At 38.8% G+C, this 21,517-nt stretch overlaps 4 protein-coding genes across 10 annotated transcripts in view; 2 read left to right on the plus strand and 2 right to left on the minus strand.

Moving 5' to 3' along the window:
- The window catches only part of LOC103976508 (uncharacterized), a 34,365-nt gene extending 27,486 nt beyond the window's left edge, over positions 1-6,879 (plus strand). For 3 of the 6 annotated variants that reach the window (XM_065175717.1, XM_065175716.1, XM_065175720.1), the window contains 5 exons: positions 791-872; positions 1,636-1,758; positions 3,416-3,496; positions 4,904-5,029; positions 6,504-6,749. In XM_065175717.1, the coding sequence (XP_065031789.1) occupies positions 791-872; positions 1,636-1,758; positions 3,416-3,496; positions 4,904-5,029; positions 6,504-6,536 (445 nt within the window). In that variant the 3' untranslated portion in view covers positions 6,537-6,749. The other 3 variants (XR_010503491.1, XM_065175719.1, XM_018818004.2) reach the window with 3 other exon arrangements.
- A 236-nt stretch (positions 6,880-7,115) lies between these two features.
- LOC103976496 (uncharacterized) lies at positions 7,116-9,456 on the minus strand. Its single transcript, XM_009391718.3, has 6 exons — positions 9,269-9,456; positions 8,213-8,345; positions 7,889-8,029; positions 7,742-7,800; positions 7,511-7,598; positions 7,116-7,434 (listed from the first exon to the last, which is right to left on the minus strand). The coding sequence occupies exons 1-6, from the start codon at positions 9,413-9,415 to the stop codon at positions 7,340-7,342; spliced, it is 663 nt and encodes a 220-aa protein (XP_009389993.2). The 5' UTR covers positions 9,416-9,456; the 3' UTR covers positions 7,116-7,339.
- Positions 9,457-11,974: 2,518 nt separating this feature from the next.
- Positions 11,975-13,693, plus strand: LOC135672163 (ammonium transporter 1 member 2-like). The gene is made up of 2 exons (XM_065180619.1): positions 11,975-12,595; positions 12,688-13,693. The coding sequence occupies exons 1-2, from the start codon at positions 12,102-12,104 to the stop codon at positions 13,691-13,693; spliced, it is 1,500 nt and encodes a 499-aa protein (XP_065036691.1). The 5' UTR covers positions 11,975-12,101.
- A 246-nt stretch (positions 13,694-13,939) lies between these two features.
- Positions 13,940-17,924, minus strand: LOC135581610 (uncharacterized). 2 transcript variants are annotated; one of them, XM_065175722.1, is made up of 5 exons: positions 17,552-17,924; positions 16,672-16,715; positions 16,487-16,545; positions 15,090-15,242; positions 13,940-14,723 (listed from the first exon to the last, which is right to left on the minus strand). In XM_065175722.1, the coding sequence occupies exons 1-5, from the start codon at positions 17,759-17,761 to the stop codon at positions 14,050-14,052; spliced, it is 1,140 nt and encodes a 379-aa protein (XP_065031794.1). In that variant the 5' UTR covers positions 17,762-17,924; the 3' UTR covers positions 13,940-14,049. The 2 variants fall into 2 exon arrangements, with proteins under 2 accessions (XP_065031794.1, XP_065031793.1); XM_065175721.1 differs by having other exon boundaries at positions 16,487-16,715; positions 17,552-17,923.
- Between the last annotated feature and the right edge of the window lie 3,593 nt (positions 17,925-21,517).

Raw genomic sequence — 21,517 nt, forward strand, 5'->3', positions numbered from 1 at the left:
GTACAAGTACATAGGTCCCTCTTGGATTGGTAGGAATGTAGGATACTAACGTATCGACTGTATGTCCTTTGGTATCAGTCAAATTTCAAAAGAAAGGAGTAGATGGGATGTCAGGTTGATGTCTTCTCTCCCTTGCAGCATTGATTCTATAAGCCCTGGCCTCCGCCTCCACTGCCCCATCTTTCTTCCTCCTCTCCTGACAGATACTACAGGTCTGCAGTATCCAGGACTAGTTTCAAAGCATTCCACCCTAAATTTCAGAGTATCACCATCTAAGGGTTTCCATGGCTTGAATTTTATAATTGAACTGGGTATTAGTATGTTTCGATTTATTACCTTGGAAAAAATAATGTGATTTATAACTGGGTATTTGTACTAGTGGATGCAGCAGTCTTGAGAATTTGAAATGTTCTTGAAATTCATATTTGCTGCATGCAGTAGTCTATACTATTCTGAACTCTGAAGTAATACAGATTATGTAATCTGACTATAGCATGTTAATGCACAAGTTTGATCTTTGCATAAAATAAGCTAATATTAACAGATTTTTAAACTAGATCTCTGTAAGCAATTACTATATCATATTTGCACCATAGCTCTCATTCTACTCATGGTAATTCATTTGGTATATTTTACAGTATGCATTATTTTCATATGAATTACTATCACAAATATAATTGTGTGCCATAGACAGCCATAATTTGGGTTTACTACCATCTTCTTTTTTTTCCTGATATTAGCTTTTCTTCTCTAAATCCAACTCATATGTATCTTAAGTTGTTATTTGTAGGCATGGACAAATTACGGTTACGATGTACAACTTCGGTTCTCCTCGAGTTGGAAATAGAAGGTTTGCTGAGCTCTATAATGAGGTATGGAAGAGGTAGCTGCACCCTAGGTTCATGATGAGATATATGATACATTGATTTGTTTCCCTTTGTTGTATATTGGCTTGGATTAACACTCTTATTATTCTTAACATAATTTTCAAAAATCATTTCCTGTTATTAAATACTTAACATATTTCTAATCAGAAATCCATATTCTATACCATCAAATAGCAAGATAAATCCAGAAACTACCTTGTCAATTCTTATTTATCTATCTTGCTTAGCTCAAGAGTTGGCATTTATATTGTGTACAAAAAAGGAATAGGTAATACCTTTTAACATTATGTGCAGCTTTAAAGATTATACATCATTAGGCAAATTGACCAACTACAACAAATTGTTGCTTTCAACTAATAAATGCTTATTTATCAATGATGCCATCAGTTCTCAGGTAATAACTGCTAAGTAGCCCTTTGTTCCAGGCTCCCTGTATTTAATTATTTAAGCAGCTTTATTGATATTCTAATTTCTGAAACTAATTGGTTCACAACTTGATAATGTGTATCCCCTTGAAGCTTGATGTGGTAAATATTTTGTTGAATTTTCTAGTAGCAGCTTGTATGTCTTAATTTTACAACCCCATGCTTAACTCTGTTTAAACTCGTTTACTATTCTAGCGTAGAACTCTTTTTGTTTGTCATCTACAATTCCACAAGTAGTTAACTTTTGGAAAAGGTCCCTTTATCATGTCTTTTTGCCACTTATTTGTATGCAAAAAGTTGTTTAAGAAAAACAAAACGTACAGAGGGTCAAAGATAGCTGGAGAATTGTGAACCACAGAGACATTATTCCAACAGTGCCTCGTCTTATGGGCTACTGCCATGTTGCTCAACCTGTTTATCTTGCAGCTGGAGATTTAGAGGGATTGGTGAGTAGTAAGTTATATTGGTAAAAGTCATGCAAGCTTCTTATACAAACATTCTTCATTTATTGGTGAGTAGCAAGTTATATTGGTAGATGTTACCCTTGGTTCTTATTGATGGCTTTTATTTATGAATACTGCTCATAGCCTCAGACATCCAGGGTAACAATTATTGTTAATAGAATAACGGGTATGAAGACTGAAGAATATTCAGTTGTTAAATAGCCTTTCACTGGACTTTGGACCTTGTGGTATTTTCTCTCAATTTTATGAATAGTGTACACAACATCATATGCCAGCATCCTGGTAAAAGCAGAGCAGAGAATTAGCTTCATGATTTTAAATGCCTTTGATCATGTATTGATGGTTTGCTTTGTAAATATCCTATGACATATAAAGCAAATGCATTTTTGAGCTGCAGCTCTAAGCTTCTGTTGTCTGAAAATGATAACAGTATCACTTTTTCAAAAAGATTTGAATTTCTTAAAGATCTTCCTGGGACATTCACTTAAATTCTAGCGTGTTGCTTTCAGTAGCTGTTTCTTCATAGGCAGGTGTCAGTAGTTAGGTGACCGAGCAGAAATTCAGTAAACCAGGAGAGATGTTAATTGATTTATATAGTTTATGGTTTATGCCTCTATGGAAACTTTTTTTGGCTGAATCTACCTTGCAGAGTTAAAGATTATGGTGTTAATTGCATCCTTTAAATTCATTGCCATATGGGTAACATTCAACTTCCAAATGGTGTTTCATGTAAATCACAGACATGATAGGCAGTTGCTCATTCCATCCCTTAAATTGCTATTGTTGCTTCTATTTTAGGAGATCTAATATCGCTCTCTTTTTTGTGATGATTTGGAACATATGATAAATTGGTTCCTGTTTGTAATTGGTTTTCTTGGTCTAAAACCAAAAATATACTTTGTGAAACTCGAATAATGCCAAGAGAAGAAACAAGAATATAGTAAACATAGACAAATGAAAAGTTCAGGAACCATATAGATCTATTACTCTGTAGAAAGGGGAGACTGATGTAACAGAGTTAAAGTGGGATATTTGTAGAGGGGCATCAGGAGTTGAGTTTATGTGATTGTCACATGCCTTTCAGACTAATCGTAAGGCAAACAATGCTTTATAGACTGAAATTAGATAGTCAGCAAACAACACATATTCAGTGTTGTTGAGATGGATGTTTGGTGTTACTGGAAAATATACAATAAAAATATATATATTTATGAACAGTAAAATATAGCTTTCACAAAAGAAATTTGGGAAAATCGTTTAAGAAGATAGAGCATCCAGAGCCTCATGGACACTCCAATCAGATGAGATGAGTAAATCAAGATTAGTGGTGCATGAACAGGTATAGGGATGCCTAAGAAAACTATAAGGCTGTTACCTAAAACAGCTTATTATTGTTCTTTCTTGGTTCCAAGGATGAATAGGGTTGACAACCATATGTTTAAGTGAGCCTATTTTTTCTCTTTAACTTTCACTTTTGACCATTTTTATGCCTTGCCAAATGTAAATGTATTTGAATTAATTACTTCGTCAATTCTCAGTTTTGTGCAATCTTTTTGACCCATAAATACTATTGTTAGCGAGTTTATTCATCAGCAACCAGAGTATGTTACACTTGATATTCTGATACATGTTGCTACAGGTAAATAGAGAATTTCTAGGAGATGGGTATCAAAGTGATGTAATTGGAGAAGCCACACCTGATATTCTTGTGAATGAGTTTGTAAGTGTCACCCTTGCCATACATTAATGTTTGTGCAGCGAATCTGTAATGGGGATCACATTGGTGGGGATATAGGCCGTTATGTCCCCAACTTGTGTTTCAATGACGGGTAAGGCAGTCAAGCTACCTGCACCTGTCTGGTCTGATCGTTTAGCGGCTCTTTCTAAGAGATGAGAATGTATATAGAAAACATCCCCCGGGAAAGCCTCATAGCCTGGTGGTCGGTGTAACAATAATGACATTTGTCGATATGTCACCGCCTGTTTATAGGTGCACATGAATGCTTAGATTTGAACCTATGTTGGTGTCCACAAGCATTTGATGGTATTCCTTATAATAAAAGAAGATAGTAATTTTTTCCATTTATGTTTGCCGTATATCTAGAATTTCTGAATAGTAACTTAGGACAAAGGTGTAATCAGAAATTATTGACGTGTTCTTACTAATTCTAGAAATATAACAAACAAACAATTTGAGTCACTTGTTCTAATTTCAGTATATGGAAGCATGCTTCAACTGAAGCAACATTGCTTTCCATACTCATTTGAACACTTTTGATGGACCCCTGCCTGGTCTGTCTTATAGTCCTTTGAGATAACAACAAATTCAAAGAACCAGATTTTTAACTATTTGATGTTGGACAATCTCCTTTATGTGTGTCTAGCAGTGTCATGTCATCTTTTGCCATCTTTTGTTATCTTCTTTGGTCCTTTCCTTCCCATAGAACCTTGTGCAATAGGCTCACCTTATCTTTAGGTGAACTATAGCTCTTCTTTTGGTAATGCCTAAACTGAACCATGTTGTGTGATTATTTTGCTCTTATCATTAATTGCATTTCCCTGTAAATGACTACAACCAATTCTCACTGTAAATTACTCGTCTCCTTTATCTGATGTCTTAGAACCATGTAAACATGCATCGATATAAATTCTTTTTCAACCTTAAACTGTTGATTATCATAAAAGGACACACCTACATGCATACACTTAGGCGATGCCGCAAATCATATATACTACAAATTCAAAAGAAAATGTTTAGATTATATGACTTTTAGGTTTTCTTCATCATAACAAAAAGAAATAATGCTTCGCAAATACTCTCTTTGATTCCCTTTCTCATTGTTTCTTACCTTATTGTGTCTTCCAATATAGTCAAAGTTGAATCCTTTTACTAATTGACCTTTCCTGGTTAGCCATTTCATATGAAGAATAAACATAACTTGGTTCTTTTTTATTGTTGTGGATTCCCATTCAACCCCATATATGATCCTCATCCTGCTTACATATGTTCAGTATAGTATATATTCTATCAAAGTCCTTGATTAAAAAAGACAAAAAAAACTCGCATATCTTGTGAAAGATGTATGATGTTGAAGTGGTCTCTGATGAAGAGAAACCTTCTATGCAGATGAAAGGAGAGAAGCAACTTATTGAACAAATATTACAGACCGAGATTAATCTCCTCCGTTCCATCAGAGATGGGACTGCCCTTATGCAGCATATGGAAGATTTCTATTACATCACTCTTTTGGAGGTTCTTCTGTGGATCCTTGTCATTAATGTTTGATTAATTTAATTTATGCTTCTGGATTATCACTTATTTTTTGTATATTGGATTGCTTAAGAATAAAAGATAAAGCTGTTGTTTTTCAAATGCATTTTCTAGAATTGTCAAGCCTATTCTTCGGAGAAGATTTATTTATTTAAACTTGGAAACCACTTTCTTGTAAAAGGTGGATAGGTACAAATATTTGTTGTCAGTTAATCTTCTAACTTAATTGTTGAAAGTAGTAGCTGCTGATAATTCGTATGTGCACCATGTATTTGGAATAGGAGAGAATCAAGATAAGAACCAAATTCCTTGATGACATACAAAAAAAGAGGCTCACAGCAGAGGTATAGTTAGTAGGAAATAAGATATTTTAGGATAGAGCAAAAATAGCAGAACTATAAAACATTTCATTCTCTACAAAGTAGAAACTTCCAGAATCTGCAGCTAACAATGACCCATAAAGTAACAAAATCTTTTAGAAAACTGATGACCTTTTTCAATTATTTAGCTAGTTTTTGGTTTTTGTGGCAAATTGCCTGATCACAATTTTTTCTTTATGCTTTTCATTTCACAAGCATGTTTATTGTCTTTTCAGATGTTTTAAATAGGATACCACATACTTTGTAAATGACCATTGTGGCAGCTAGTGTTGTTCACTGGTGTTAGTCATGATAGGAAAAGAACATAACTAGTGTTGTTTGCATGCAACTAGTCATGTCAAAATTGAGGTATTTATCTAAAATGAGGTGTCCATAAGGATAGTACTTTTGAGTTAGCAACAAGTTGCCTGGATTCTTCAAGTGCACTTTGAAAAGCATAAGCTGATAAATACCTAGTATCATTTATCGCTTTTTGATGGGTAATGCTTTTTTCCTTGGCCAACATATTCTCGTGTAAATGATAATCCTTTTAGTATCCTTATGCTGAAATTTGAAATTACTCATGTTAATTTTAACCCAGAGTTACCATATTTCTATCAGCTTTCTGATTTTCACTTGTCAACTTGGTTGTAGACACACCTTATAATTTACAATCATACTTTAGACGCTTCTGGAATACCTACACATGATTAAATTATGAACTTTTTCTTTTGAAGTAAGTTTAACTGGATGTTGCATCAGTGCATTTATACATAAAGATTCATGGTTTTGTGATACATGAATATGCAAGGTAGCTTAGTTGTTGGTTAATTTTGAGTTAGCATTTGATATTGTCCAGTTCATTATTCAAGCTTTACAGCCTTCAAATGGCACAAACAATTGATGAATGCACCATACTTACATCTGGGATGTAATCCCATGATCAGGCATTTGTTATCGTCTGCCTGTCATGAAACTGCTATAGCCAAAAGCTTTCTTTTATGCATTATAAATGACATGTATCCATATTTTACTAATTCAGCACTAGAAGGTATGACTGGAACCTGGTTTAACTTGGAAATACTGTCTTGTCGCAGAAAGTGAGATCAAACTATCGACGGACGGTTTGAGGGAGCCATCATGCAATTGCATCTTCTTGAGTTAATTCAGTTCATTCTTGCACATCCAACCTTCTTCTATTAAGTTTTGTGAGGTCCTGATATTCTCTTATTTTTTGTGTTGGACATTTATTTATATGACAATTGGGGGTATCAAGATCGATTACAATATAATTTTTGATATTCTGGTCGATCGACTGAAACTTGATGACAATCTGATGTTTAGTGGATTGATGTACCTGTTGTTTTCTCAGTGGGGATGGTGATAACATGATAGAATGTCAAGCTAATTTGCACTGCAAGTCGGGTATGTATTCAATGCCAGAAAATATTTTATTATCATTATTTTTATTCATTTCATAGATGTGCATGTAACAATGGGACTCAAAGTTCTAACCACAAAGTCCTGCTATGTGATAGCAGCTGCAATCACAGAGTTCTCTAACCACAAAAGTAACCGCATAAATGATTAGTTCTAAGATCCTGAGAGATATAGCCACACCACATCAATGGTATGTATTCCAGTTGGAGAAATATCTTTCCACTAGTTCTTAATAGATGTACCGATGGCAACGAAACATTCTGAGACAGTTGGAGAAATATCATTGCCAATTATTTGTGACGAAGGCATATCGATCAAAAGGTCAGCATATCTCATGTAGCAGCAGACATGCCAAATAGACAATGTTTCGTTCTCCATATTACAAGCATTGTCGTTCTAACATCAATCTTGTAAACAAAAGCTCATATTGTGCTATCCTTTTTGAGTGGCTGATGAAGCACAAAACCGGATGCTCAGCCAAAAGTGGTAGAACTCAACTTAAATCCTTCTTCATTTCTTGTTGTAACTGAGTGAAGGCAGAGAGCATCGAAGACCGGATATTTGCAATTTCTACTATGGCATCAAGTGCTGCACAAAGCGAGGTAGATTTTAGCAGAGAAGTGTTCATTCAAAAAAGAATGATGACTTCATGGACATGACAAACCTGTCTCAAACGAAACTTGGGCACCACGGAGCTTTGGAGACACCAAAGTTCCAAAGACTGATAAGGATTTAGACCTCTCCTTCTGAACCTATGGTTTGAAAGAAGAAACTTTAAGCTACAACATTCAAATTTCGGAACATCGTTTCTATAAATTTCACCATCAGAGGAAAAAAAAAAAGCATTCCAGATTGTTTCCGTAACATATCAAAATTTCAAGACAACATAACTTACATCACTATCACTAATGGTAGAAGATGCATTGATTGTCAAGTCATGTTCCTCTGTAGTATCTAAAATCAATGAAGACATTTTGTTATCTATTCTACCATAAGAGAGGTTGAAAGATACAGGAAAAAAGTTAAAAACGGAATTTAATACCGTAGAAGTTGGATGAACCTCGATGCCTTAATTCTGAATTCTTAGATGTCTTTTGCACACGACTGACTTCCAACTCCGTGAAAGAACATTTCCCATCCCTCGAAGATGCCCATTTTGAAATAGCAAAACTTGGATGTGACTCTGTAGTTGATACAGGATTTTTTATCTTCAAGATTCATATGCAAAAAATATTCTACAAGTTTGAGATGTCAATCTTACAAATATCAACTATGTAGTCAGCGGATTAAATCATGATGCAGAACTGCCACAGACATTCTCATCCAACAGCAATTTTATTTCAGACACAACATATTCATAAGATACCTGATGGCGATCCATCAATAGATTTTCTAACTTGAAATGTGGTTGCAGCAGACTGTACTTTCTGGTCAAGCAACACACTTGAGATGCGCGATGAACCCATCGAGTGACGAGCACTAGCTAGTTCGAACCATCCCTGCAGCCAAGAAATGTCTTCTCTAAATGGAATAGAAAGGCATAAATCACAAGCACTAAGTTCCATAGATCAGCTCAATGTGATACAGAAAGCAGCTACATTAAGTGCATGAAGTTAACATGATCACAATCTCATGATCAAGAATATTGAACATATGAAATGGATCAAAATATCCTTCAGAGATTTACACATGGAAGGAAAATTGGTTAACGGGATTTCTATCAGCAACTCTTTTCTTGCTACTTACAATCTCAACTTTTAGTATTCCTAAGATATCTCTCAGCAAATAGATGTAAATGCTCTCAACTTATCATTTAATTTCAACACTCTTTCGACCCATTTTATATAGCCTTTTTTTTCTTTCCCTTCTTCGTCTTCTTCTCCTCCTATCGTCCGAGATGGTCGGAGGGGACACAGCTAGGTTCCGGTGTCGGTGCTCATGGGGATGATCGATCCGCGAATGAAACGGGTTGTATGAAGTAATGATAATTGAGGGGTTGTGGAAAATAAAAGTTTGATTGGTAATTGAGGGATTGTATTTACTAAAATTATGTTCTATATATATTTTTTTATATAATTGTACGAAGAAAGGGCGTTGCCGATAGGGCAAAAAAAAAGGGCCTTGTTATATCTGCAGATGGAATTTCCTTTTTCCTCTCAAAGATCTATCTTTATTTTCCCCTAATTTCCATGAAATCTATTGAACTGTACAAGGACATGTTTAAGAAGAAGAAGAAGACTTTTAGATCATTTTACCCTAAAAATTGCTTTTTTGATCCGGGGAAATCTGATTCAGCGCCGACACGAAGCCGGAAAATTCATGATTGCACAATCAGCGAGAGTCGAACAAGACTGACATCGAGCCGACCTGATTTCTAATCTAAAGAAGCAGCAAAAAATGAGCAACGAAAGGGTGGACTTACCTGGCGAAGGGTGGAAGACAAGGCATCGAGTAGCGTAAGATAGCTATCCAAAGAGTCGAGGAATCGGAGAACTTTCCCGTCCTCATCTTCCTCCTCCTGCCCGATCCCTCCCGGGTTGCTCGAGGAACACCGGTCGTCGTCCTCCATCCAACTCGAGCGCCCCCAACAAACCACAGATCTCCGAGTGATCTCCTCCAACTAAATCGACCCGGTTTGAGGGCAACGGCCGAACCGGCCGGCTCGATCGGTTGATTCGTCTCGCCTCGACGACGAATCACCTGTAATTAACAATCCGTCTCGTAGGTGTGATTCAGTCGATCGACACAGACAAGTAACCAATGATAGAAAATTAATATTCAAAAATTTGCTTAACAAGCATTTTGCTTAGAAGTCAACGATGACAACAAAGTTCATTAAATATTCAAGAAGAAGGCCAAAACACCTTGCTCTTTTCATGGATTTGCACTGCATTGCATGACATCCTTCCTTGAGTCTTCTTCTTTAGTACTTCATTTCTCTATCATTTCGTGCAGCTGTTTCTCATCGAACACAAGTATCATATATTTAATAGAGTTGTCTGTGGGCTTCCAAGTGTGGCCTCACAGTTCTTTGCCTTCATTCATGAGCTTACTTTGACATGCTTTCTTGGCCTGTGTTGTGCAGAAAACATGATGCAAATATGGTGATGATGATCCTAAGAACATAATAGAACTGAATGCAGTTTGTTTCCAGATTCTTGTCAACGCCAATAAATAATGGCTTTGGTATCAAATGCCGTTCACAGATATGGGGTTCTGCTGTCCACTGAATCTCCCACATATAATATGGTGTTCAGGTCACATAAGCAACAGACAAAGAAGGAAAAAAAGAAACATCAGCTTGAGAGCTGCAGTGCTGAGCTCATAAAACCCAAACGCAAAGTTTGAACTCCTAATTGGGACGATAATTAATATTGGGCAAAGTCTTACTTCCTTAACACCACCCAATCTTCACAATCTGCGAAAGGAACATCCATTGTTTGAGCAAAAATGCTGATTATTCAGGAAATGAACAGCAAAGTTGGAGGTTGATAAAAGCATCATAAATTTTCAAGACACAAGTAGAAGCTGAATAGTTCTGAACACATTATGTTATGCTTGTTGCTGTTAAGATTGAAAGACTTGATGAGTTCAGACAAAATAAAGAAGATGACCATATCAAATGGAAATCTATAAGAACATCAACTACCATTGCAGCTGTTCCTGAGTTCTATCAGAAGCTGCTGAGAAATGTCCAATGTCATGAAACAAGAGTTATCATGTCGATTAAGTATCACTAATTACTGCAGTAAAGAAGGGAAGAAAGAACTAGTTTAAGATTGAGTGTTGAAGGAGATTCTCAGGTGAATTGGTGCCAGGCCACAGGAAGTGCTAAACATTAATATTGTTCAATTAATTGCATAATTGAAGCTATTTGCTGGTATGAGTTGGCCTAACTACATTAGTAAAAACATTTCTAAGATGCTTTGATATTCCTATATATTTATGATTGCAAAACAAATTAAAATCTTATACAATTATGTACACATATGTGGAAAGATAAATATATGTTGGTCATACAGATTTATAGATCAAAATCACTTAGTGGTGCACCATTATATAGAGCTCTCATAATCATATATGTGTTAGATAATAAACAACAACAAAATTATAAGTCTTCATGATTTGAGGTCAGCTGTATAAATCTTCTGTCGTTATTGAGATCGTAAAAAGTCATACATTAAGTTCAAAATACTTATATCTTTATTTTAGTTTTTGTTAAATTTTTTTTAGCTTTCTTTTCTACCTCTTCTCTTATTGCTAATATTAATTATTTTATCTGTTCTAATTTAACTCATAAATAGTGACATTAATATTAGTTATCTTTTACTTCTTAAGACTGTTAAAATTATAGATTTTGCATCTCTATTACTTGAAAATTATCCTTTTGATTATACTGATTCGAACACAAAAAAAAAAATTATATAATGAACCTTTCATGATAATCTATGTTAAAGTTTTAAAGAACATATATAATATAATAATTATATCGATTGTTTAGTTATATTACTGCAACATCCCTATCCAGAATTAAAGAAATACATCTGTCAAGGGAGCCATCCCAGTTTTAAATCAAGTTAGAATTATTAGAACTTATTCTATATTCGATATGATTACAATATTTCTTATTTCAATATTTTTCTTTTTATTCTTCTACTTAGGTCTATAAAAAGTGATTAAAGTATTATAATGAACGAAGAAGATTAATCAATCACTTGAATTCTTTTTTCATCGAGCGGTGTGAGATCACACTTATGTTTTCGATAATATGTAGGAGTGCGACCCTTCGTTTATAAAATATTCTTCTTAAATCATAAATCAGATAATTATTTCTTTATTTTTTATATTATTATCTTTATTTCTCTCTCTCTCTCTCTCTCTCTCTCTCTTTCTCTATTATCAAAACCAAAATTGTCGAAATTGCAAGTCTATGATTCCAACCCCATCGAATCTGATTATGCTGCACATTATATTGATATTTCTAATAAACAATTAACTTATAGGAGCTAATAAAGATTAGTTTTTAATAATATACGTGCAAAATTTTAATTCTGGGAATATATATTTAGCTTACATTTGGAATGATGAATACAAAGCACAAATGGCATCGTTCTCTCTCTCTCTCTCTCTCTCTCTCTCTCTCTCTTTTCCTCTTCTTTTGTCTTTTATAACGCAAACTTTGCTCCTTCCTTTCTCCAACTCTTCTTCTTCTTCTTCTTCTTTTACTTGAACACCACCTTAATCTGAAACTAGAGATGGCTTGCGACGCATCACAACTGGCTCCGCTCCTCGGCAACGCCACTGACGCTGCCGATTACATCTGCAACCAGTTCGTCGATGCCGGCTACGCCATCGACAACACCTACCTGCTGTTCTCGGCTTACCTCGTGTTCGCCATGCAGCTCGGCTTCGCAATGCTCTGCGCCGGGTCGGTGCGTGCCAAGAACACCATGAACATCATGCTCACCAATGTACTCGATGCGGCGGCGGGTGGGATCTTCTACTACCTCTTCGGCTTCGCCTTCGCGTTCGGCACCCCGTCGAACGGCTTCATCGGTAAGCAGTTCTTCGGGCTCGAGGAGGTGCCTCAGGCTGGGTTCGACTACTCCAACTTCCTCTTCCAGTGGGCCTTCGCCATCGCCGCCGCCGGCATCACCTCCGGATCCATCGCTGAGCGAACCCAGTTCAGCTCCTACCTTATGTTTTCCTCCTTCCTCACGGGTTTCGTCTACCCCGTCCTCTCCCACTGGTGATCCACTTTCTATCGCCCTTTCTTTGTAGATGTTCCGAATTATGTGGGTTTGGTGATGAGACAGGCATCTGTGATCTGATGATGCGCAGGTACTGGTCTGGTGATGGATGGGCATCGGCCGGCCGAAATCTCGGTGAGTCGCTCCTTTTCAAGTCCGGGGTGATCGACTTCGCAGGGTCCGGCGTGGTGCACATGGTGGGGGGCATCGCTGGCTTCTGGGGCGCGTTCATCGAGGGCCCCCGCATCGGGCGGTTCGACCACGAAGGCCGCACCGTGGCCCTGCGCGGCCACTCCGCCTCCCTGGTGGTGCTCGGCTCCTTCCTCCTGTGGTTCGGGTGGTTCGGGTTCAACCCCGGGTCCTTCGTCACCATCTTCAAGTCCTACGGCCCCAGCGGGAGCATCAACGGCCAGTGGTCCGCCGTCGGCCGCACCGCCGTCACCACCACCCTCGCCGGCTGCGCAGCGGCGCTGACCACCCTATTCGGCAAGCGCCTCCAGACGGGCCACTGGAACGTGGTCGACGTCTGCAACGGGCTACTCGGCGGCTTCGCGGCCATCACCTCCGGGTGCGCCGTCGTCGACCCCTGGGCCGCCATCGTTTGCGGCTTCGTCTCCGCCTGGGTACTCATCGGGCTCAACACGCTAGCCGCCAAGCTCAAGTACGACGACCCCCTCGAGGCGGCGCAACTCCACGCCGGCTGCGGCGCCTGGGGGATCCTCTTCACCGCCCTCTTCGCCAAGGAGAAGTACGTGAACGAGGCGTACCCAGGGCGCCCCGGCCGGCCTTACGGCCTCTTCATGGGAGGGGGCGGCAGGCTGCTTGGTGCGCACATCATCGCCATACTGGTCAACATCGGGTGGGTCAGCTGCACTATGGGGCCACTCTTCTTCATCCTCCACAAGCTTGGTTTGCTCCGCATCTCGCGCGAGGACGAGCTCAAGGGCATGGACCTCACCCGGCACGGCGGCTTCGCCTACGTCTACCACGACGAAGACCCCGGCCACCATCAGCTCGCCAGCTTCCAGCTCAAGTCTGCCGCCGCCCGGGTGGATCCCTCTACACCCCCGCAGGCCGCCGAACCGAACGATGCGTAGCCATGCAAGCCCATCCAGCCAATCCAAACCTGCTTGTTCGTTCTATGGATCACCGTTCTTCTGCTTTGAAGTTGAGCAATCCACTTGTTGTTTCGAGTTGTGTATAGCCTGATGTGGACTGATAGAATAGGCAACATGAATGCAATGGATGGAAACCAAAGTACTGATCAACTCCCTGCCAACAACACATCCACTATCTATTGACAGATCCAAGTCCAACTCAGGAAAATTTTCAAGAACTAATAATCGTATCTAATAAGTCATTAGGCAATTCACATGAATTCCATATTCAACTTCACTGCCCTGAAACTACGGAGCAAGGAAAAACAACAACAAAATTCTTACATGCGGGCTAATTAGTCAAATGACATAAATCCTCTCTTAATGTATGGTAAACAAGGAAATGGCAAGCCCAGGACGAACTCTACCAGATAGCATTTGGAAATAAGAGCACTTAGAACGAGATTTTTGTCTAATTCTCTGCCATTAATGCCTAAACCCATTCCACTGCATGCAACAAGAGTAATATTACATAGCCAAGGAACTGAAAAAAAATATGCTAAGCCGAAATGCTCCTCATAAGCCTTGCGGACCTGTGAAATATACCTACTCATGGGCAGTATGCTTTGGCACAGAGAGTAATCCTTCATATCCATGCTCAACACTTCAGAATCAGAATGGAGATTGACGACAACAGTACCATGGACTGGATGAACTTTGCTTCGAAGAGATTCAAGGAATGGCCCTTGTCGATCCCACAGCTTGTGTGGAAAAATATCATCACCATCATAAGCATCAATGAACACCAAATCATAGATGTCATGGCTGTTGAGTACAAAGTCCTCTGCATCTGATCTGTGAAGGAACAGCCGCTCATGCATGTGTTCCCACAATACTTCGTCTGCATAAGAAGATTGATCAAAGGATAACTTATCTGATGTTTCTTTTACAGCAGAGGCAGGGAAGCCCATTGCCTGAACAGAAGCCATGACAACAACTGGATCTATCTCCACAATGTGGACAGAAGCACCTGAAAATAACAACAGAAAATCTGAATGCATACTGTTATAAGAGCTATATATAACATTTCAAGTTCATTGTAGAAGATTGACTATTGCTGCCATCATGGTATGTTGCTGGAAAGAATCTTAACTTCAGTTGCTTCTTTTTATTTTTTTACCCTTACTTGCATATGGACAATAAATAGTTCCAAGGGATACTGATAATACCCTTTTAATGTTGCTGGTAAATTGATCCTTAAGCAGATTTCAGCCTAACTTCAATGGTGAAGTCTCACTAAGTACCGTCCAATGGAAAATCGAATATCATCAAAAACAACACGAAAGATAAGCCAAGACAGAACCATTTAAACTGCAGGCAAAGAAGATTGATTTACCTTTAATTTTACTGGCCAAAAATAATGGTAGACTTCCACCACCATGGCCAACACATAATATCTTCATGCTTCTTTTCCCTGTAACTGCTCCAGAAAGATCATAACCGGAAGAAGCCAATGCAGTCAAACCAGTTGATACCATGCTCTTTAGATCTGGCAAGAAAACACATTATTGACATCAAAAGTTGATCATGCTGATCACATAAAATCTAGGAGAAATGTCAAGGGAGATAGTTGAGGGCATTGATTAAATTTTACTAAACCAGACCCCTTTTCATGTTTATCTTTCGTGTTTTCTTTTGTCTGTCCATATGTTGCATTACAACATAAGGTTTCTGTAAACGTGTTGCAGTGGAGAGGGCAAGTTCAGTGTCCTCATCATGAGCACAATTTAGGTTTATTCCAATACCTTACACTGCTAATAAGTCAAGTGAATAAAGGCATAAAAATGAAATCTCAAAATAATAACACCAACTTTTAAAAATAGATATAGATTTCTCCATATGTACTCATCTTTATGACAGACTTGTCCTATTACAAAAAAGTAAATCAATGTATCAACAAGTCTTGATCATGAAAGTTATCCAACTTGCTGAAGAACTAAGAGTAGAAGCTTACAGAAATTTCAGAAAATATCTTGCATGATTATGTTGATTTACTTATGTACGAGTTAAGATATCCAAAAACTCCAACTACATCATGATTAACAAGAAATTGTCCATTTTTATCAGACAAATATTGGACAAAGTATGCAAAATTATTACAGTAAGCCCACTTCATGTTTAAGGAAAATGGCCAAATGAAACTTTTTTTCGATATAATTGTTCTGCCATTAAGTTTTACATTTAGAAGGGGCACATGAAACCCTTGACAAGGTTTGACGTACCGAAGCATACCACTCGGCACGAGTGATACGTACCAATCCGACAGAAGATCGGTATGGGCGGTACATCGATACACCCAAGTGTACCATGTGCTAGTATGCTAGGCACATATCGTACCGACAGCTGGTTGGTATATCGGTATGGATCAGTAATGCAAACCATGACCCTTAGGATATCTTAACAGTTAGAAGAACTATTACGAAATAAGAAACAAAAAGCTACATATGATTCCTAATAAGCAAATGTGGTTGAAAGAGTCGGTTGAGCCAAGTTGACCAGTTCACCATTTGAACTAAAAGATACAAAGGGCTATTGCTTACAAATGTAATTAACTAAAAGCTACCAAGTTTCCAAATCTGTCAAAAGAACACATCAACTTACAGTATGACTGCTTGTAACATTAAGGCTGGAATCTTTACTGAAAAAAAAAAAGCCTTCAACGGAACATAAGAAATCAATTTTCTAGAGAAGTGATTAACAGAAGAACATGAGAAAGTGAGCTAGGGAAATTACATGGTACAGCCAAACAATGTGGCTGCTGCATCAGAAATAGCGATGAAGGGTCTGAAGTTCTGTAAGCGGTCATAATTTTAGCTGTGCTTTGGCGAGTATTCTCATTAAAACGAAGTACACGCCACTGATAACCAAGAATCTTAAGCCTTCCATCATGTTCGGATTCTGGATGGAGTTTCTCATACCTTTGTTGAATTGATCTTTCTATAGCAGGCAATTGCTCTGCAGGCTACACAATAAACAAGACTTCTCAAGCAATGTAGGTTTATAGAAAAAGGGGGGAAAAGATGCATTATATGATGTTTTAAAGGATTATAAGTAGATAATAATACAAATACATTCCATAACTTTCAACACAATCAGGTAAAGCTTAATTGTCTACAATAAACTTGTATATTTCATAATTTCCTTGCAATTTTTTTTTTTTGCATAAGATAAGTGGCGAAGACGTTATTCTGAGTCCAAGACCTTACAATAAACAATCAAGATCTTTACCTGCTAAGCTAGCTAACATCTTACCTTGCACATTTTATAAACACTACAAAACATCCCTGCCAATTCCAATATCATTATAACGTAAGGAAGGTGATTCTCATTTGTGCATATGATACTTTGAAATTTGAACTTGCATAGAATATGAAGAAAAAGCACAACAAGCACTCAAACCTTGCAAAGTACAATATCCAAAAAACTCTGTGTTGGATTTTCAAGACTTGCGAAAATTTTCTATTGCAGAGGTAATTGGGATGCCACAAGAATGTAAAAGAACCCGAAAAAGTTATGGCAACTTATAGATATGAACCAGAATAGTCATTTAAACCATCTTGACAGAATCTAGTGCATGAAGTCACTTGTCTGATCAAACCACACTTATACGAAGATCATCGACAGTCTTACATTTGAATCTGTTTTTGAGGAAAGACTTATGTTTTAAGGTGTAATCAGAAAAAAGGAGGGGAAAAAGTCATTGTTTAACGACCGCGACAAAGAACTATCGTCTGGTGTTATGGAGAGAGAGAGAGAGAGAGAGAGAGAGAGAGAGAGAGAGAGAGAGAGGGTCAGCACCGGTCGGGACGAAGGGTAGGCGACGACGGAGACGACGCCGTTTCCGTGATCCGAGACGGATCGAAAGACGGTATCGCCGCCGTCGCTCCACCATTCTGAGACGTAGGACCAGTCTCCCTCATCAGCCAGATGGCCACGGGCGGCAGCAGAAGTGGCGGAGGATAGCCACCGGATTCCCCTCCTACAATTCCTCCACCGCGACCTCCACATCTGCTCGTCGCGCGACGAAGATCGAGGAGATTCTCGATCGAAATCCCAAAAAACCCCTAAACCCTACCTCGGCGGCGGCGACATGATTCCGCGGTTCCGCCACACCGCTACTACCCAAACCGCTTCATGACACCGTTTTACGGGACACCACAAGCGCGACGGAAGTCGCGACTACCCGTGAGAACGGACGACACCTTTAATGATCTAAAGTTAATATTGGAAATATTCATAATTTTCAGAACAAAAAGATTGCTCATTTGCAGACGGATGAATTAGTAATATTTTTATCAAAAAAATAAATATCAATAATGGAAATGATGACATCTGGACTAAAAGATTGTTAATTATGATCGAGTTCGAATGACTGTAATCGATGGGATCATGGATCAGATTGTGATTAGGCGAGTGAGTTGATATTGATATTAGACGAGTTAGAAAAATGAATAGCGTTGGTGAAGGGATCATCCTATTTAGAGATATTGATAAGTGGAAGGAGCTTTTTTGGCTACGAGGTGAAGGTGTCTGATCCGTGAACGACATTGGGATGATTTTGCCTCGTGCCAATTTATGTGTATGATTTTGCCTAGTGCCAATTTATTTGTTACACAGGTCGATACCTAATTAGGATTCTAAGTCATCAGTCTCAAAATAATGTCAGTGTGTTCGAACGTATCTCATATCAACAACGATTGATAATGATCGTCTTATATTATTAAGATCAATAACTGTCTCATCTTATCAAGATCAGATATCAAAATGATCATATGATTAACTTGATCTTATCCCAAGCCAACCAATAAGAAGGTATAGGGATCAGGTATAAAAAGAAACTCATCAGCTCACGTTGAGAGGGGGCTCTCTACACACTAACTCAGTCATACAGCTCACGCTATTATATTCTCCCCTTCGTTGACTTAAGCATTGGAGGGGCCACGCCGGGTAACCCTCGATGTCGGCCTGTGTAGGATCATCGATCACCCGAAGACATTCGAACGTCTTTCGATCGAGGAGCCTATGAGGTCTCACCTCATAAAGTCTCCCACATCAACTAAGAAGAGGCACTTGGATATGAGCCTACACCTTTGGCAGTGGATCAATCGAACCAACTCATCGGTTGATAGTACTCATGACATCATTATTCTAGTGCTATAAGGAGGGGTCAAACGTCGCAGGCACATCCTTCCAGCGAACGGTCAAGCAAAGAGATGTTACCTCCAGTCCCAAGCCCTCTTGGGAAGAGAAGGCACGTACCATATTTCAACAAAATGATGCCCCCACCTCAGCCCAAGCACTAGGGCTCTACTGGCACCTACTTAACGATCCAAGGCTCTTCCCCCCCTTGATTAGAGATAAGGGGCACTTCTCCCTTAGTTAATTTAACCTATAACCCTGGCGCAACGACTCGTCCTCGGATCACCGATAACACCTCTTATTCCCAAAGTCCAACCAAGGAGTTCACACCTCATCTTTCAAGGATCTCTTCAGCCAAGAGGGACGAGTGGCCCTTCACTGCACCTTCCGACGGTGGAGTGCAGCATACCGCCAAGACGCGCCATAGCTCTATCAGAGTCTGAGGTAATTTTTATATCTAGTTTCACTAAATAGAGAGTTGGTCAGTTTTTCATGAAGGCAAGGCTTTTGTCAGAGTGTGAGTCAATTTTTATAGAGAGTCATCTTTACTAACCCTAATGGATCATATCATATTAGGTATTGGATCTCCATCTAATTACCTTATCATATTAGATATTGGATCTCCATCCAAGTATCCCTAGCTTAATAAAAATTAGATCTCTATCTAATTATCCACTCTAAGCTCTTATTAGATTTTATCCAATGGATCCAATAAAATATGGGCTTATTGGATATCACATATTCAATCCTCTATTTGTTGCGTCATCCACCATATGTGTGTGATCCTCTAGGCCCAATACCGAGCTGATCGTGAGTTGTACCTGTCATAACTTTTTCTAACTTACAACTCCTTATGATTTAGTGAATTATCTTCTCATAATAATTTACTCAACTCATCGACTATGGATGTACTAGGTCACTACGCCACAGTCCCTAAACGGTATAGGGGGATCTAATTCATTGAACATATATGCCTTTAGTTACCATGTATCTATAGTCCCTCATCCACCTAATATCTCAAAGATTGTATACCGGACATGATGTTATCAAGTCCATACGAAATCTACTCGAGCCTCGCTCTAATCGGATTCTCTCGGAGAACTTCTCTCTCAATCTGAATGACCATAACTAGTGATTTGCTTGAGCGAGAATACACAAGACATTTCTCTCATGACACTGAGTATGAATGATCTTCTATTGATACTCAATTACCCTCGTAAGGTTGGCTACCACTCTCGATAACCGACTATATTAGATCTAGAACTTCCAAACCTATAAGTCTAGTATCAAAAAGTGGAGTACTTATAAAGAGCATTATTGGTGTCTCAGGTCTATGGACTAAATACACAATTGAAACCACGAAACTGCTGTCTAACAATGAGGTATTATTAACCATCCAATATTCTATTAACGGATCATTCGGTGAACTCATTCTCCGATGATCACCTGCACTATATCCCTAGAGTCCCAACACAAGCAGCTATGAGACTAGCTACCTCCATCATATGGATGGATATATAATACATCAATCTCTCTAATTATCTCGATATCCATCTCAAGTAACCTATGACCAGGAATATTTAGGGTCTGTGTTTATAAGCGAATTTGTCTCATTATCATGATCTCATAATAATCCAATTTCTATTGCATAGATCCAAAGATATTATAATATATTTATTATCCAATATAAAGTGGAAATATTACTAGAATAGTTTCACTTTATATTATAATATATTTATCATTCAATTAGTCACCTGTGGTGACCAGTTGGCGAGATGAGATTGGTTACCAGAATATTACCTATCATTTGTCCCCCCTCCCCCCCCCCCTCCCCCTCTCCTCCCCAAAAGTGTACCAGAATATTACCTATCATTTGTCCCCCCTCCCCCCCCCCCTTCCCCCTCTCCTCCCCAAAAGTGTGCTTTAGAGCACTTGCAAAAGGGTTTGAAGCACGTTGTTCAACCCATTTGATACGAGAACATTCGAGATCTCATCTTGTAGGTCAAGCTTTCCTGATTCAAGTGTCTCGGACATATTAGCTTTATACTACTGTCGTAGCAGATTAGTTTTGGCGTGGGTCAAATTTTCTTGACTCACATCTCGGGCACATTTAACCCAACGTCTCTGTTATAGTAGATTTAGTGTGGGTTGAAATTTCTCGACTCATGCCTTATGCATATTTGGCCTGACATATCCGTCGTAGAGAATTTGATGTGGGTCATATTTTTTTTGGCTCATACACCTCAAACACATTTGGCCTAATGTCTCAATTATAGCGGATTTGGTGCTAGTCGAATTTTTCTAACTCACATGCTTTAGGCACATTTAGTCTCGCATCTCCACTGTAGCGGATTTGGCATAGGTGGGATTTTTTTGACTCATATGCCTTTGGCACATTTAGCCCAACGTCTTTGCCGTAGCGGATTTAGAGCAAGTTGAATTTTTTCAGCTCACACGCCTTAGGCACATTTGACCCGACATCTTAGTTATAGCGGATTTAGTGTATCAGATTTTCCTGACTCACACGGCTTGGGCACGTTTAGCCCAGCATCTCTACCATAGTAGATTTGGCGTGAGTCAAAATTTTCTGATTAACACAACTCGGGCACATTTGGCCTAGTGTCT

This window comes from Musa acuminata, chromosome BXJ1-4, assembly GCF_036884655.1.
Source record: "Musa acuminata AAA Group cultivar baxijiao chromosome BXJ1-4, Cavendish_Baxijiao_AAA, whole genome shotgun sequence".
NCBI classification, from domain to species: domain Eukaryota; kingdom Viridiplantae; phylum Streptophyta; class Magnoliopsida; order Zingiberales; family Musaceae; genus Musa; species Musa acuminata.